The sequence below is a fragment of the Pelobates fuscus genome, chromosome 2 (genome assembly GCF_036172605.1).
Source record: "Pelobates fuscus isolate aPelFus1 chromosome 2, aPelFus1.pri, whole genome shotgun sequence".
NCBI classification, from domain to species: domain Eukaryota; kingdom Metazoa; phylum Chordata; class Amphibia; order Anura; family Pelobatidae; genus Pelobates; species Pelobates fuscus.
In genome coordinates this window covers 195,138,985-195,155,038 of record NC_086318.1, presented here as the reverse complement: position 1 = coordinate 195,155,038, position 16,054 = coordinate 195,138,985, and the positions used below count along the sequence as shown (strand labels likewise).

Sequence of the window (16,054 nt, the reverse complement as noted above, 5' to 3'; positions counted from 1 at the left end):
GGGAGAGTGAAAGAGGAGAATCAGTATTAGGAGGAGGAAAGACAAGGAGCTCAGAGAGATTGAGTTTCAGAAAGCGGGAGGACATCCAGTCAGAGATGGAATTACTTTAATTGATCACTATTGGCATAGACTTTGAAACTTGAGCTATTCCACAATGGATTTAACTTAACAAAAATGATGGAGAACATAACAGTAATGGTAAATATTTACAATACATACAAAAGTATAACCTGAAATACAAAGAAGTAAAATCTCTACAGATTGGATGGTAATAGCTTGGCAACTGTTTAGGAAACTTAGCCAAACTGTTTTGGAAACTTTGCCAACTTACAACAATGCAATATGTTAGGAGATCACTTTTTTTTCTGTTCTGTCTTTTGCAGTTACACGGTTTGTGTTTTGCTACAATAAATGCAATTCATTTATGAACAAGTTGACTAACAATATGATATTGATCTACAGAGATTATAGAATAAGCATTTAATACAGTGTAGACACCACAGTCAAAACTATTGTCTTGTTGCACTGCATCTTCACAAAGGTATACTATCCATTCCTCTTTGGCAAAAGATATGTTTGCTAACTGATAACATGTAGCAGCAATTGATAAAACAATATCAGCATGTTCTTTTGTTCTTCCATGGAATCTAAAAAAAAATTACTTCTTTGGTGTTAAAAATTATGACAGAAAGGCACCAGTGTTGTCCAGGCCCCCAGGCATCTGAGAGGAAGCAAGAGAATGTCTTTATTTAAGGCAACATGTTTCCCCAGAAAGCTGTAAAATATGTCTTTTGCGCCTCTTATACTTTGGTAAATGAAGGTGGGACACAGGAAAACCTTTTCTGTGAGATTTCTCTGACAGATACAATTGCTTATGGCTTCTTCTATAACTTCATCACAAAGCCATTCTTCAGGATCCAATGTTTTCAGAATTTATTTTTCCACTGTATCTAACAGTTTTTAATCCAGATCTACTGCTGGAACATCCCATGGAGACAATTTGTTATCTACATGCGTTTTGTTTCCTTGAGCCATTTATTTTATTGGTGTAGAGTCTTTTGGTTGGTTTTCAATGGTGAAGTCAGAGATCTCAAACTTTGGCTTTAATTTGGATTGAGATAGCTGATCTCCACAACTTCTCTGTTGTAAATGTCCTCTCTCATGTATACAGTAAAGAACTGAATCAGGTGCTAGCTCAACATCATAATCAAAATCCCCTTTCCTTGGTTTCTTCCTTTCTGATCTTATTGATCGACCTGTTTTTTTTTTTTTTGCAAAGCATAGACAATGAGTAGGTTTGCTTGTCCATTGCCCTCTTCCATCCAACCGACATTTGAGCTGCTATAATATGCTAGCACAGCCCTGTGCTGGGACAAGAACAAACAGCATGTTTGGGAAGAAGTTTCACTGCATGTACTTTACCATAAATGCCACGTACAACAAATGTTGAAGACTGTGGACAGAGGGTAATACCACCAGATTCTATGCAGTATTTTTCAATTGCTTTCACTGGCTCACGACCTGAACTTTTGATGTTCTCATTTATGGTTTCAAGTGGATAAAAAGCAGGGAATACTACATCTGTCACTCTTCTTCTCAGATGTGAAAACTTTTTTTTACTTCATAGTTTCCAAGTCCACAGAGCGTTCGTTCAAATTCATTCAGGTAATAACACTGCATATAAAACATTGCAAGAACAAGCGTATCAACAGGCAGTTCTTTCCATTCATTTTGGTTCTTTATAACTTTGTTGAAACTTTCACTGATATTGTTCGTTGCATTCTTATCCTTCACAAAAGCAGCAGATTTGGATGTTAGGAACTTAGCAGAATCTTTTGAGATGCAATCCTTTAGTTCTCTTTCAAAATAATCTATAAATTCTTTGCTCCATTTTAGTCTAAACAAATTGTAAAGACTGTCAAACATTGAAAGGGATTCTGCATCAATCATCTGTGTTATGTTGTCCTTTAACACTTTTAAATCATCTTTTTTTCCCCATGCTTTCTTATCCAGATATGGTTTGTGCAGTATAAGTGAGGTATGTTTGGAAAATATGTCTGGAGAGGTTCTGCAATACCCCTTTCTCTGACAGTAACAAAGGGAATGCATGTAATCTTGCACCCATCCAAACGGTTTAGAATGTCACATAAAAATTCTCTATGGCAAGCTTTGAATTTTCTCTCATGTAGAAGAAAAGCAACAGGAAAAATGGGGTTACCAATTAAAGTAATATTTCTCATCCCAAATGTTGAGAGATAAAAGTCACCAACGTTAAATGTGGTATCATAGGATAACAGTTGTGGCAATGAAGCATCTTGATAAAATATAGAAATAAGTTTCCAAGCTTTACTTAACATGTCTGGGTGCCCAAATGAAACTGCAAGATTTGGAAAAAGCGTTACCTTTTTTATTTAATCATCAAGGTGAACTGCCAGTTCAAGGAGACTAAATATTTCATCACTGCAGACTCTTTTCTTCTTCTTTTCCAGACAGGAGAAATTTTGCACCTGTTTTAAGTTTCTGGGACAGTCAACACTCATGTGCTTGTTAGATCCACGGTACGAATATTGGCTTAGTAAATGTTTGTAAGTGCTCAATGGCTCTCTCTGTATCACAGACTCCTTTATTTCTGTGATGGCACTTTTCATTGTGGAATCAAAAGGTTTGTTGGATAGTTTACTGTTCCCATGGCATACTTCACGATGTAAACTTTCATCACCCAGGTAATGTAGTAGATAAAGTTTTCTTGAATTTTTACATTCTCGTAAGCAGTATACACGTTTGCGAAAAGCATGCAAGGAATCTCTCTTTTTCCCATTTGGATCCTTTAAGTAATAGTATCTTTTAAGCACTTTCGGAAGATACTTGCGCTTACCATGAAAGTTTGATCCTTTGGATATTCATCTGTACTGATCATATCAGAAGTCATGCTCATGACCAGCAATTGTATCTGAGGGGCAATAGAGAAACACCTCACCTCCTCTTGGTAGTAAAGGTGGCATTTATATTAGTTTGCGTTCATAAAATTCTATTTTAGAAAGGATTTTGTAGACTTCTTCTAATGATAAGTCTTCATTACGGCCACACATCTATGCAGCACCAATTTCTTTTCAGAGAAGTGCTTTTCGCTTCAGTTGGCAACTGCTGATCAATCTGGTGTGTTAGACAGCTCTTATGAAATGCTATGTTTATTACAATGTATAAATAAAATATAGATTTAAAAAAGTTTGTTACAATGTAAATAGTTTGTGACTGTGCTTTAGGCAATAGAGTGAGCGGATGTGCTTGAACTAGCTGAGCACAGGATAACATGAGACAATTATAAAGTCTTACATGAACAATAGGTTGATGAGGATCCTTCTCAGACAAGCTTACAATCTAGAGACACGATACATGGCTTTCAATTCCAATTTCAAGATCGAGCAGAGGAGTTTGTATACAACTTTAGTGTGTTTGCCTGCTAATAAGGTTACATTTTACTTCCCATTATACTCTATTGGCGGTACCTTCTGTAAATTACCCTCATCATTCCATAGAAAACAATGATAATCCCACTTAATCTCAATTTCAAAAATTGCCACTGAACTCTAAGAGTATGCCTGCAAAAGATTTACTTGATATGGTTCACGGTTCAGATTCCAAGTCACATATTGCTTCCCATTATACTCTATAGGCATTCCACTGTATCATTTACCTGCCATGCCATAGAAAAGAGCTATAATACAGATTTGCCTGCGAATGAGTTTATGTTTTGCCTCCCGTTATAGGCTATGGGCATTCTCTTTAGTCATTCAAAAGAAAAAATTGATAATCCCACTTAATCTTAAAATTTGACACTGAATCTGGAGAGTATGTCAGCAAAAACATTATTTCACATGTCTAATAGTTTGTCTCTAATTGAAATATTTTGTTTCCATTATTGTCTATGGGCATTCCATTTACTTCCATTATTGTCTATGGGCATTCCAATCTGTATATCCAGTTTATGAAGCTGTGTCCTTATGAGATTAATACTGTGGAGGAAAAATCGAGGTTACAAGATGAAGAAAGACATGTCTCACTGCCTGCCCAGAGAGGAGCTAGCTAAGCAGTATGAACAGCTTCACACCTGTCTAAATGTCAAAATCACTTAGTTGTTCCTGGCACTATAATCTTTAGTAAATAACTGTAATATAAAACGCCATTATGCGCTCTCCTCATACAGCTCACACACGGGGCCTCCATGACACCCATTCAGTCCGTGCGATGCGACATTCCACATCCCACAGGTAATCCCCAGCATCTCCCCATTCCCGGGCTCGCGCGCAGTTCCCCCGCCACTGGGTACACCACGCGCACGCCGTTCAATCTCACAGCCCAGGACACAGGCGCCAGGTTTGCGCGTGACGTCACCACGCCTCTCAAGGCGCATGCGACATGCCCTTTCCACCGGTATCCCATAGTAATAACAAGCGACCGGTGGAGAAGGGGGGGAGTCCTGAATCCATCACCTCCTGGCAGTGCGTGCAAACAGGTGAGCGGAGTTGGGGAGGCTGGGCATGTACTGGGCTTCTAACATACACCAATGGGCAAGTTATAGCAATTCCATAAACTTGTGCCAGAACTTTATGTGCAGTACGCTATATGTATTGTAGTTGCTGTGCAGTTGCTGTGCAGTGCGCTCAGTGTGTAGTTGTGCAGTTGCTGTGCAGTGCGCTCAGTGTGTAGTTGCTGTGCAGTGCGCTCAGTGTGTAGTTGTGCAGTTGCTGTGCAGTGAGCTCAGTGTGTAGTTGCTGTGCAGTGCGCTCAGTGTGTAGTTGTGCAGTTGCTGTGCAGTGAGCTCAGTGTGTAGTTGCTGTGCAGTGCGCTCAGTGTGTAGTTGTGCAGTTGCTGTGCAGTGAGCTCAGTGTGTAGTTGCTGTGCAGTGCGCTCAGTGTGTAGTTGTGCAGTTGCTGTGCAGTGAGCTCAGTGTGTAGTTGCTGTGCAGTGCGCTCAGTGTGTAGTTGTGCAGTTGCTGTGCAGTGCGCTCAGCGTGTAGTTGTTGTGCAGTTGCTGTGCAGTGCGCTCAGTGTGTAGTTGTTGTGCAGTTGCTGTGCAGTGAGCTCAGTGTGTAGTTGTGTAGTTGCTGTGCAGTGCGCTCAGTGTGTAGTTGCTGTGCAGTGCGCTCAGTGTGTAGTTGTGCAGTGCGCTCAGTGTGTAGTTGTGCAGTTGCTGTGCAGTGAGCTCAGTGTGTAGTTGCTGTGCAGTGCGCTCAGTGTGTAGTTGTGCAGTTGCTGTGCAGTGCGCTCAGTGTGTAGTTGTGCAGTTGCTGTGCAGTGAGCTCAGTGTGTAGTTGTGCAGTTGCTGTGCAGTGAGCTCAGTGTGTAGTTGATGTGCAGTGCGCTCAGTGTGTAGTTGTTGTGCAGTTGCTGTGCAGTGAGCTCAGTGTGTAGTTGCTGTGCAGTGAGCTCAGTGTGTAGTTGATGTGCAGTGCGCTCAGTGTGTAGTTGCTGTGCAGTTGCTGTGCAGTGCGCTCAGTGTGTAGTTGCTGTGCAGTTGCTGTGCAGTGAGCTCAGTGTGTAGTTGCTGTGCAGTGAGCTCAGTGTGTAGTTGCTGTGCAGTGAGCTCAGTGTGTAGTTGTGCAGTGGGGATGGCACCATGGCAGATGTGAACATGGTGTAGTATTATTATTATTATTATTATTATTATTACTGTCATTTTAGTACCTGAGAAGATCCTGTGGAGAGCTTTATCTGTGACTCCTTTAATACAACTTTCAAGCTAGCATCCAGCCACCCCTACCATACATGCTGATGGAACAGAAATATTATTGAGCACAATGCAAAGTATGTCTGTGCCGACTACCTACCCACTTAGGCTGTTGGCACGCTGAGCATAATGGGATATGTAATCCTAAATAGTTGTAATGCCAGATGTTATCCTTCACTTGTTTAGTGTACTTTTGTGCTCTTTCAGTTTGATATATTAGGGGTTGATTCACTAAACAGTGAACTAACATACAAATTGCAACATTTGCTGGGTTATTCACAAAAGTGATATTTGAGTGAATTCAAAGTGGTTTGCAAATGTAAGGCAGGACCACTATAGTGCCAGGAAAACAAACTCGTTTTCCTGGCACTATATGGTCTTTAGGTCCCACTCCCGCCGGGCTCTAGGGGGAGGAAGGGGATAATCCTTTACCTTTCTTCAGCGCCGGGCTCCCTCGGCGCTGGCGACTCTACTCCTTCTTCGGCCGAATGCGCAGGCGCGGCAAGAGCCGTGCGTGCATTCAGTCAGTCCATAGGAAAGCATTCTCAATGCTTTCCTATGGACGCTTGCGTCTTCTCACTGTGAAAATCACAGTGAGAAGCGCGGAAGCGCCTCTAGCGGCTGTCAATGAGCGAGCCACTAGAGGCTGGATTAACCCATATATAAACATAGCAGTTTCTCTGAAACTGCTATGTTTACAGCAGGCAGGGTTAATCCTAGATGGACCCGGCACCCAGACCACTTCATGAAGCTGAAGTGGTCTGGGTGCCTATAGTGGTCCTTTAACTGTAAGCATGGCTAGCTTAGTGAATGATTCCTGTTCAGCTACTTTGAACTTAAATTTGAAATTCCCTTTGAATTCTCACTTTATTGAAGAACCCTGTTAAACTAATGTAACCAGCATTAAAAAAACCCCCACCAAAACCTGAAATTTGAGATTGCATTTTTCAATCAGATTAAGTCAAAAGAATTTTCAGTTTTGTGCATAACACAATACTTCTTTTGAATGGGCTATACCAGGGGTCCTCAAACTACGGCCCACGGGCCGTGTCCAGTCCGCCAGGGTCCGGAACCCGGCCCCAGCACTCAGGGCCACCAGATCTTCGGGGGCTCGTTCAGTGCTGCGGCCCTGCAATAGCGCGACCTGGCTAAGGTAAAAGGTAAGCAAAATTAGCTATGTATGTCTGTGTGTGTGTGTGTATGTATGTATGTATGTCCATGTGTGTGTATGTGTCTGTCTGTGTCTCTGTTTATGTATGTATGTCAGTATGTGTGTGTGTATTAATGTCCTTATGCGTGTGTGTGCAGTGTGCATAGGAATTTGTTAATATTTTTTTATAGTCCGGCCCCCAACAGTGTCTGAGGGACCATGAACTGGCCCCCCTTCCTCCTGTCTCCCCCCCCCCCCGAATCCAGCGTCGATGTCACTTGGCGCTGGGTCAGCCTCCTCCCCCGCCGATGTGCGCCGGCATGGGAGACCTAATGCGCATGCGCGGCAATAGCTGCGCGCATTAGACATCCCCATAGAAAGCATTATTCATTGCTTTCCTATGGGGATTCCGGAGATGCTGGAGGTCCTCATGCATAGCGTGAGTACGTCCAGCATCGTTTAGACGACCACTAAAGGAGGACTTAACCCTGCAAGGTAATTATTGCAGTTTATAAAAAAAAAACTTGAAGGGTGATGGGAGTTGGCACCCAGACCACTTCAATGAGCTGAAGTGGTCTGGGTGCCTACAGTGTCCCTTTAAGATTTGAGTCAATACCCATCATAAATGGCATTCTTAGAGGATCAGTCTAGTTAGCATAACCACTGCAGCCCACAGTAGTGGTTATAGTTTCAGGGTTAAAAGTGTATTTTAGCGTATTATATTATTTGCTGTTTCGTTCAAGGGTATTTTAGCATATTTTTTTTGCATTTCTATTATGGTGCTCCGTAACATTCTCTTACATGCTTTTACATTGAGCATAAGTTGTGTGTACAGTGACAGATGCTCTCCTCCTATTAAAGGGCACTCAAAATATATTTAGAACAAAAGTAGTACTGTATTACAGATATTTTATTGTCTTTTGTGTAATATAACTTAATGTAGGTGTTGTTCCTGGTGACAACTCGTACACCGTGCATGTATTTATAGCCCTTTTTTCCTCTATAATCTAAATACTCCATAATCCTATTATAGAAAATAAAATTTAAATATGTAAATACAAAATATATAAAAAATATCCACAACCTAACATGTACAATTCAAACTTATTTGAGCTGTCTTTTTTTTTTTGGGTGGGGGGTGGGGGTGGGGGTGGGGGGGTTGGAGTCTGTTTCTGCATATGTATTGCACCTCATGTAGTTTTTCTTTGTCCAAAAAGATTTTCCTTTTTTTTTATGTCTTTTTTCAGACCCTGAATACGTTTTTCATTCTGCTTTTGTAATTTGAATTTCTGGATTTATTTCCCAAGTCTAGACCTACTTAATATTGTGGAAAATATCGAGGTTACAAGATCAAGAAAGAAATGGCTCATCGACTGTCCAAAGAGGAGCTAGATGAGCAATTTGAACAGTTTCTAAAAGAGGTAATGCCATTTTGGTCTAAATGTGAAAATTATATTGGCTTTATTTTCAGTTTCTGATAATGTAATATTTAGTGAATAAATCTGCTGGTGCATCTTATTGCTATTGATAATAACGTTTACAAACCAGGTGGTTAAAGGTCCTAGTATAGAAAATAACCATCCAGCGTATGCAGTGTGAAATTGTGCTTTTTAGTGATGGCTTAATAAAGACACTTCATCTGTCGAAACTTTGCCAGCTCATATTTGATGGCTGAATGAATATAGCACGATTATTATTATTATTATTGATTTTTATATAGCGCCAACAAATTCCATAGTACAAGGGGTGGACTAACAAACATGTAATTGTAACCAAACAAGTATAACGTACAGGAACAGAGGGGTTGAGGGAGTGGGGTAAAGTGACACAAAAGGTAAGGGTAGTATTAGGGAAGTAGATTGGTAGAAAGAATAGTATTCACTAAAGACTTGGTGTGTTTTTCCTTTTTTTTTTATTTTTTGATGACAGTTGCAGGGGAGGAATCAGTTTGGCCCTTCTGATGTGTCTGTCGTTAAATCATTGTGAGATTGGCCATATGTAAAGGATTTTATTGCCTCACATTCTCTATGTAATTCCTGTTTTTCATCATTAAGTACAGGATAAAGGGGCACTACATACACCATAATTTTGGCTTTTTACAAAAACCTGCAGTGTAATAAGCCCTGTCCATAGGTCAAAGACCAAATATTAGCAATATATGTGAACACAACTCAAATTCTCAAACTCCTAACTCAAACATCCCCATGATTTTTTTATATATATATATAAACTTTTTAAGTAGCTTATTGACTCTCCACGGTTTATTTACTTTTTCTGGATATTCTCAACTTGTCTTCACCTTTCACTTTCAGGCACATGTTCTGCTATTTATGACACCCCACTCATCCTCCCCTTCTCTAATATCAGTTGTTTTAAGTGTTAAATTCTTTAAAGCGGCACTGTCATGCCAAACTTACCTTTCCCCAATCACTTCCTCTTCTCTCCCTCTCTCATGATCTGTTCTTCATTTCTTCCTGTCTGCTCTAGTTTTTCTTTTTTTTAAAACATAAGACAGAGAGGTGTGGCTGACTGAGAAACAGAGAAGACGGGTTTATGAGGAGCTCTGACCCAAAGACCAAAATATATAAAATAAAAGTACTCCAAAACTCCACTAAACCTTGCAAATCGCTGCCCTCTCACCTTATGGGGTGCAAAAAAAATAATAAAAAACTAGCTTACCAGGAGGGCACTAAAATGCTAGATATTAAAGGACCACTCTAGTGCCAGGAAAACATACTCGTTTTCCTGGCACTATAGTGCCCTGAGGGTGCCCCCACCCTCAGGGTCCCCCTCTCGCCCGGCTCTGGAAAGGGGAAAAGGGGTAAAACTTACCTTTTTCCAGCGCTGGGTGGGGAGCTCTCCGCCTCCTCTCCGCCCCGTCGGCTGAATGCGCACGCGCGGCAAGAGCTGCGCGCGCATTCAGCCGGTCGCATAGGAAAGCCTTTACAATGCTTTCCTATGAACGCTTGTGTGCTCTCACTGTGATTTTCACAGTGAGAATCACGCAAGCGCCTCTAACGGCTGTCAATGAGACAGCCACTAGAGGATTAGGGGGAAGGCTTAACCCATTAATAAACATAGCAGTTTCTCTGAAACTGCTGTTTATAAAAAAAATGGGTTAACCCTAGCTGGACCTGGCACCCAGACCACTTCATTAAGCTGAAGTGGTCTGGGTGCCTAGACTGGTCTTTTAAGCTATCATTCAAAAGGCTTACCCACGGGTCCCCCTAAGATGACGCCTGAACCTCTTGGCGATGAAGAGGCCTCAGGGGAATCTCGTGATGGAGAAGACCACTACGTCTCCTTTGGCGGGAACCCCCTCAAATGACCCAGAGTCCGACGAGGATTCCTCCCCGGCAACAAAGAGGGACATTAAGAACCTCTTGCTAGATATGCGGAAAGTGGGGAAAGAGTATCTTGCCGATCGATGACCGCGCTGGATGAGAAGGAGGAGCATCCACCTCCGGGGCATTCCGGAGCGGATTGGAGAAGAAGCAATGCTTACCTTTCTCCAGCGCCTCCTTGCCTTAATGGGCATCAGAGGCAGCACAGACCCAGGATTAATAATATCAGCATTAAGAGTCCGCAAAGTCGTTGCCGGCCTGGCGGATGCACCAAGAGACGTGATTGCAGTGTCCAAAGATGTGTCAGTACGGTCTGCCATCATGTCCAGATCCAGAGAACTGAGAAGTGTCCAATTTGAAGGCTGTGCCATAGCCATATACGGAATAGTATATGTAGAACTGCACTCACTCCCACAAATCTGAGCCAGGGTGCTTGCTGAGCCGGAATCAAACACCAGATTTCCAAACATTAGTAAAATAATAGGGGTCCAGGCGCTATAAACCCTGCCCTAACCATGCTGAGATGAGCCAGTACTAATAGAGATTTCATGTATTACCATCTAGAATACCTGGTAATACAATATATGTTATGTAAACGATAGTTACCTAATACTGGTCACTTATGCCGCCTCGCAAATGCCTTACAGATGTTATACTGTTATACTCTTACATTTTTCCTATACTATGAACCAGATGTATTTTGAGTGTGGAAATTCAAATAAATAAAAAAAAAAGTAGGGACTTTTTCTTATGCATTTTTCCTGCACTTCGCCAGCTTTGACCCAGGGGAGGAGCAAAGTCCGCTTACTTTTCTGTGGTCAAAGCAATTTTCCCACAATTCTCACCTATCTCCTGCTGCTTTATTCAACGTTTGAACGCCGGCTAAACCACCGCATTTCATCCTAACAGAATGAGAACAGTTTATCCATTCGTGTTAGGATGCAATAGTGACTTTTGTTCGGATCTGAATTTCATTCGAAAGAATGAAATACCGATCCTATTCGTGCCTCGGCTGCATCTTGCAGCCGCTTAGTAAATGGCTCCCTTATTCCCACGATTTTTTTTTTTTTTTTTAAATCTTTATTTTTGCTGTGCAGTTAAGAAAAATTACAAACTGGCTCCAGGTACCCCAACGGCAATCCTTGAGCTGCTTGGCATGTATAACAAATAGGGTAGTTGCTAGACGTTGCACATTTTTTGTGATTTAGGTACAAGATAAGGTTACACGCAGATGGTATAATTAGTTTAGCTAGGAATACGTTTAAACATGAGAGATATAGCATCCCCCCGAGACCCCCACAGCCACACATGAATGTAATTGGTAAGACTAGAACAGTGAGACAGGTAAGGTTTCAACATTGCCATAGTTATACTGAGGCAGGTAAATACTAGATATGATCTCTTTAGCAAGTCCCCTTGTGTCTCATGGATTCTGCTTGTTCACACTGTTGCCCGGTGGTCTGCCTATGTTGCGGCTGTTGCGGGGCTGATTGACCGATGGTGCACTGAGTGATGTGCGGCATCCGGCTCGCCGTACCTGGACCCCGGTGTGTCTAGAGGGTGGCGTGTTGTGGAGTGGGAGCTGATGTTCCCCGCTGTTCAGGCAAGTGCTGGCTTGGCGTGCTGTGCCCCTTTGCAGAGAGTCACCTGAGGTAAGTGTCCCATTAGGGTGCCAGGATGCGTGTGTGCGGCTGGGCTTTGTGGGTGTCCGCTTCTTTGGTGCTGCTGAACCACTTGGTTGCGGCGTTAGTGGGGTGGGCAGTTTTCAAGCAGCTCTTGGTGTAGGCGCGCGGTCTCCGCCATCTTAGGTCCTGCATCTGCCAGTGCTGCTAGGCCTTGGTCTCAGCCGTAGCGGCCGGGGCCCCAGGGGGAGGACCGGGATCACCCCCGCCGGTCCAGAGGGGGGGGGAACGGAGCCGGTTCCTCGAGGGTGTAAGCCCCAGGTTGTACACTGCTTAGCAGGATAGCGGGGCGGCGGCCGTCCGCCCCACTCACCGCCGGAGTAGGCCTCAGCTTCAGCGTTGAAGATTTCTCCCCCAGGGGACTAATACTCATCGAGCAAGCCTCACCCTGGGTTCAGTGTGTTCTGCCCGTCGAGGTCCGCCGCTGCTGGCCGGTATTTCTGTAAGAAAGTCGTAGTTTTGTGGGTGAAATAGCTTGGTTTTGCTGGAGCTCGTCTGTCTTGCGACCGTCCAGCTCGGCGGCCGGCCCCGCCCCCTTAATTCCCACGATTTTAAGGAGCTATCTACTAAAAGGCTGAAAGACCTAAAGTGGTCTTTCAGCCAAATTTATTAAGTAAAGCTTACTTAGTATTGGTAATTGATCTGCCCCTACTCGCTATACTTTGAGTAGGGGCAAGTCTACTGAACAGTGAGCAGCCAGTGGCTGCTAACTGTTGTAAAAAAGATCCACCACTACTTTAATAATGTGCCCCTTGGTGGGGCACCTAATAAAAATCGGGGGACAGTGTCTCCCCCCCCCCCCCCCAGCCCCCACCCATGCGCGGCTGGTGGGGACCCTAAAATACAATAGTGGGGGGAGGACCTACCATCCTGCCCCCCCAACCCCCATCCATGCACGGCGGGTGGAGGCAATAAGTTACAATAGGAGGTCCCTCCTCCCCGGCCCTCACCCATGAGCGGCGGGTGGGGGGATCCTTATTTGACAATAGGGGGGAACCTGTTGTCCACTCCCTCTAGCTATGGGCTGCGGGTGAGGGCCAAGTGACAATGGAGGGGGGACCTACTATCCCCCCACTCATGGGTGACAGGTTGGGGGTAAATGTAAAAATTACCCCCCCAAGGTTATTAGGGGTCCCCAAGTCCCTAGTCACCCCCTCAAATAAAAGCCTACCTACCCCCCTCACATTAAAAATAGTGAGGGTGAACCAATAAACCTAAATACCTGTAGGGGCTAGATCAGGAGATAACAGAAGCTCCTAGCTGGAACTTTTAGCTCTCCGAGAAGGAGAAAAGGAGAGGTATGAACAGGTGCTCAGCAGACCTCAAGTAAGAAGTCATACCATTAGTAATCTTTTTTTGTAATTAGATGGTGGCCATTCCTAGCTCCATAACCACAACAGCGGCATTCCTAGCACCAAACCCCTTCCTCTTACCCACCCATCTCCGTTTCAAAACAGTCCACTAATGACAGAGTATCATTGAGCAGTAGGAGGAGAGGGGAAACTGGAACCTGCATGAATCACACTAATCAGATTCCCTCTTTTCTCTCCCATCAGGATGATGAAAAGTGAAGAGATCTTCCAATTGCACATGTGTAAATTTGTTGAGCATGTCCAATGCACTTTTCCAGCATTTCTAGTGATAGGATGCTGATTGGTTAAATCAGTGTTCCCTCCCTGGAGTGAGTGTGGAATTCATAAGAAAGAATAAGCAGTTATTTACCTGTTTTTTCAGTTTGCAGGGGGAGCAACTGTCTCATTGAAAGCAAAAGTATTTGAATGAGACAGTTGTCTCAAAGTGATGCATATCCCTTTAACCCCTTAAGGACCAAACTTCTGGAATAAAAGGGAATCATGACATGTCACACATGTCATGTGTCCTTAAGGGGTTAAGCAAACTTATGGGCTGGGGAGGAACCAAACTCTACTTCTCCTAGTGTAGAGAGAGTCTACAATATTATTTCAGGCTAGTCCATATAATGCCAAGGAATAGTTGCAGATCGTTAAACCTATTTGATTTGTTACAAGCTCTCTTTCTTTAGTCTCTTTCAGATGATTCGTTTGACAGTTCCAAAAAATCTACTATTCTTGAAAGTATTGGAAAACCTAAAACTCAGAAACCTCAGAAAAAAACCTCTTCACCTTGGTGGTTAACAGGAGATGACTCAGATGAAGGGGGTTAGTAACTGTAAACCTTTTTTTTCTTTGACAATAAAATTTGATATTTAACATGCTAAATGTTTAACAGTCTATATTTTAATTATTAGCTTTGACCTGGTTGTAAGTGTAGCACTATTGTATATTATTAAATTCTCTATATTTATTTGTTTTACAAAGGATCACTAGAAGCACCGTGCTGTAGTGGCTATAGTGACAATAATGCTACACGCCCCCCCATCTGTTTTTAATAACATAATGTAACCTCAACATTTGTTAAATTACTTAAAATTACTTTTGTGGTGATTGGAGCGTTCCTATAAACAGACATCTTTATTTAGGGTCGGGACATACTGAGCACTCGGGCAAACTAGTCACTGACCGAGGGCCCGAGGCTCTTGGGGGCCTGTCCCTGAAATCCAAACTGAATTCCTCTTCAGGTCCTGTTAATTAAATGCCTGGCTCTGTTCTTAATCGGTCTGTGTAGTACGGTCAACGTATTAAGGCAACTGTCACAACATAGCCTACAGCTGCAAAGTGAAGGGGCAGGCATTCCACACAGATCGGCATGCACTGCAGTGTTTGGGCTAGACAGAGCCTAATAGCAGCAGAGGAACGACATGCTTAAGGGGCCATCATTTGGCCCATGCAGTTAGGGCCACCTGATGAGTATTGCTGAAAAAGGGTCTCGGTCATGCTGTGGCCCTTTAAGAACACAAATGGGCCACTATATAATCGGCAACATGGGAGAAAGGGACAGATTCCTCTCAGACATAGAGAGAGCCACGCGGGAGGTAAGAAAGGCGCCGTTGGAGCTGCTGCAAACCCTGAAACACATCATCATCAGCAACCCAAGCAAGTCACCCTCTTGCAGACAAAAGGTAAGTTACCAGGAGGGGGATTATGGTGTGTGTGTGTGTGTTTCTGAATGTGTGTTTGTGTCTTTGTGTGTAAAATGTTAAACAGACCTACTAAATAGATTCTTAATTTTTCATGTCTTAATTCAATAAGACATGTAAGGAAACTATTTTATAAAACTGGGAAACAAGGCTCTACATCTCTGAACAATGAATACATAAAAATAATAAATGAAAATAAAGTTATTTTGGGCTATAAGTATTTCACAAAAATGTGACGTGTTTGAGATCTTTAACGTGTTTTGGTGCTGCATGCGTTGTGGTTTGTGAATTAGAAATATATTTGTTTAAAGGACCACTGTAGGCACCCAGACTACTTCAGCTCAATGAAGTGGTCTGGGTGCCAGGTCCCTCGAGTGTTAACCCTGCAGCTATAAACATAGCAGTTTCAGAGAAACTGACTGACAGCCGCTAGAGGCTTCCGCGCTTCTCACTGTGATTTTCACAGTGAGAAGACGCTGCCGTCCATAGGAAAGCATTGATAAAGCCTGGCGCTAGAGAAAGGTAAGAATTTAACCCCTTCCTCCCCCTTCAGCCCGACGGGATTGGGATTGGGATCCTGAGGGTGGGGGACCCAAAGACCCCATATAAATTGCCATAATACAGACTCTGACTCGAGTATAAGCCGAGTTTTTCAGCACATTTTTTGTGCTGAAAAACCCCAACTCGGCTTATACTCGAGTCAGAGTCTGTATTATGGCAATTTATATTGCCATAATACAGACTGGGGGGAGAGGGGGGCTGGCAGAGCTGTACTTACCTTTCCTGCAGCTCCTGTCAGCTCTCTCCTCCTCCGCGCCGTCCGTTCAGCACCTCGGTCAGCTCCCAGTGTAAGTCTCGCGAGAGCCGCGGCTCTCGCGTGTCTTACAGTGGGAGCTGACAGAGGGAGCTGCACAGACCGCGCGGAGGAGGAGAGAGCTGACAGGAGCTGCAGGAAAGGTAAGTACAGCTCTGCCAGCCCCCCACTCCCCCCCCACTGAACTGCCAATGACACTGGACCACCAGGGAAGGAGCCCCCCTCCCTGCCATATATCAAGCAGGGAGGGGGGACAAAAAAATATATAATAAAAAAAAATAA

The 16,054-nt window shown here is 43.4% G+C and overlaps 1 protein-coding gene across 2 annotated transcripts in view; it reads left to right on the top strand.

Moving 5' to 3' along the window:
• The first annotated feature begins 4,467 nt into the window (after positions 1-4,467).
• CEP162 (centrosomal protein 162) overlaps positions 4,468-16,054 on the top strand; it is a 144,442-nt gene continuing 132,855 nt past the window's right edge. For both annotated transcript variants that reach the window (XM_063443060.1, XM_063443059.1), the window contains exons 1-3: positions 4,468-4,513; positions 8,185-8,298; positions 13,945-14,080. In XM_063443060.1, the coding sequence (XP_063299130.1) occupies positions 8,239-8,298; positions 13,945-14,080 (196 nt within the window). In that variant the 5' untranslated portion in view covers positions 4,468-4,513; positions 8,185-8,238. The remainder of the gene's footprint in view (positions 4,514-8,184; positions 8,299-13,944; positions 14,081-16,054) is intronic.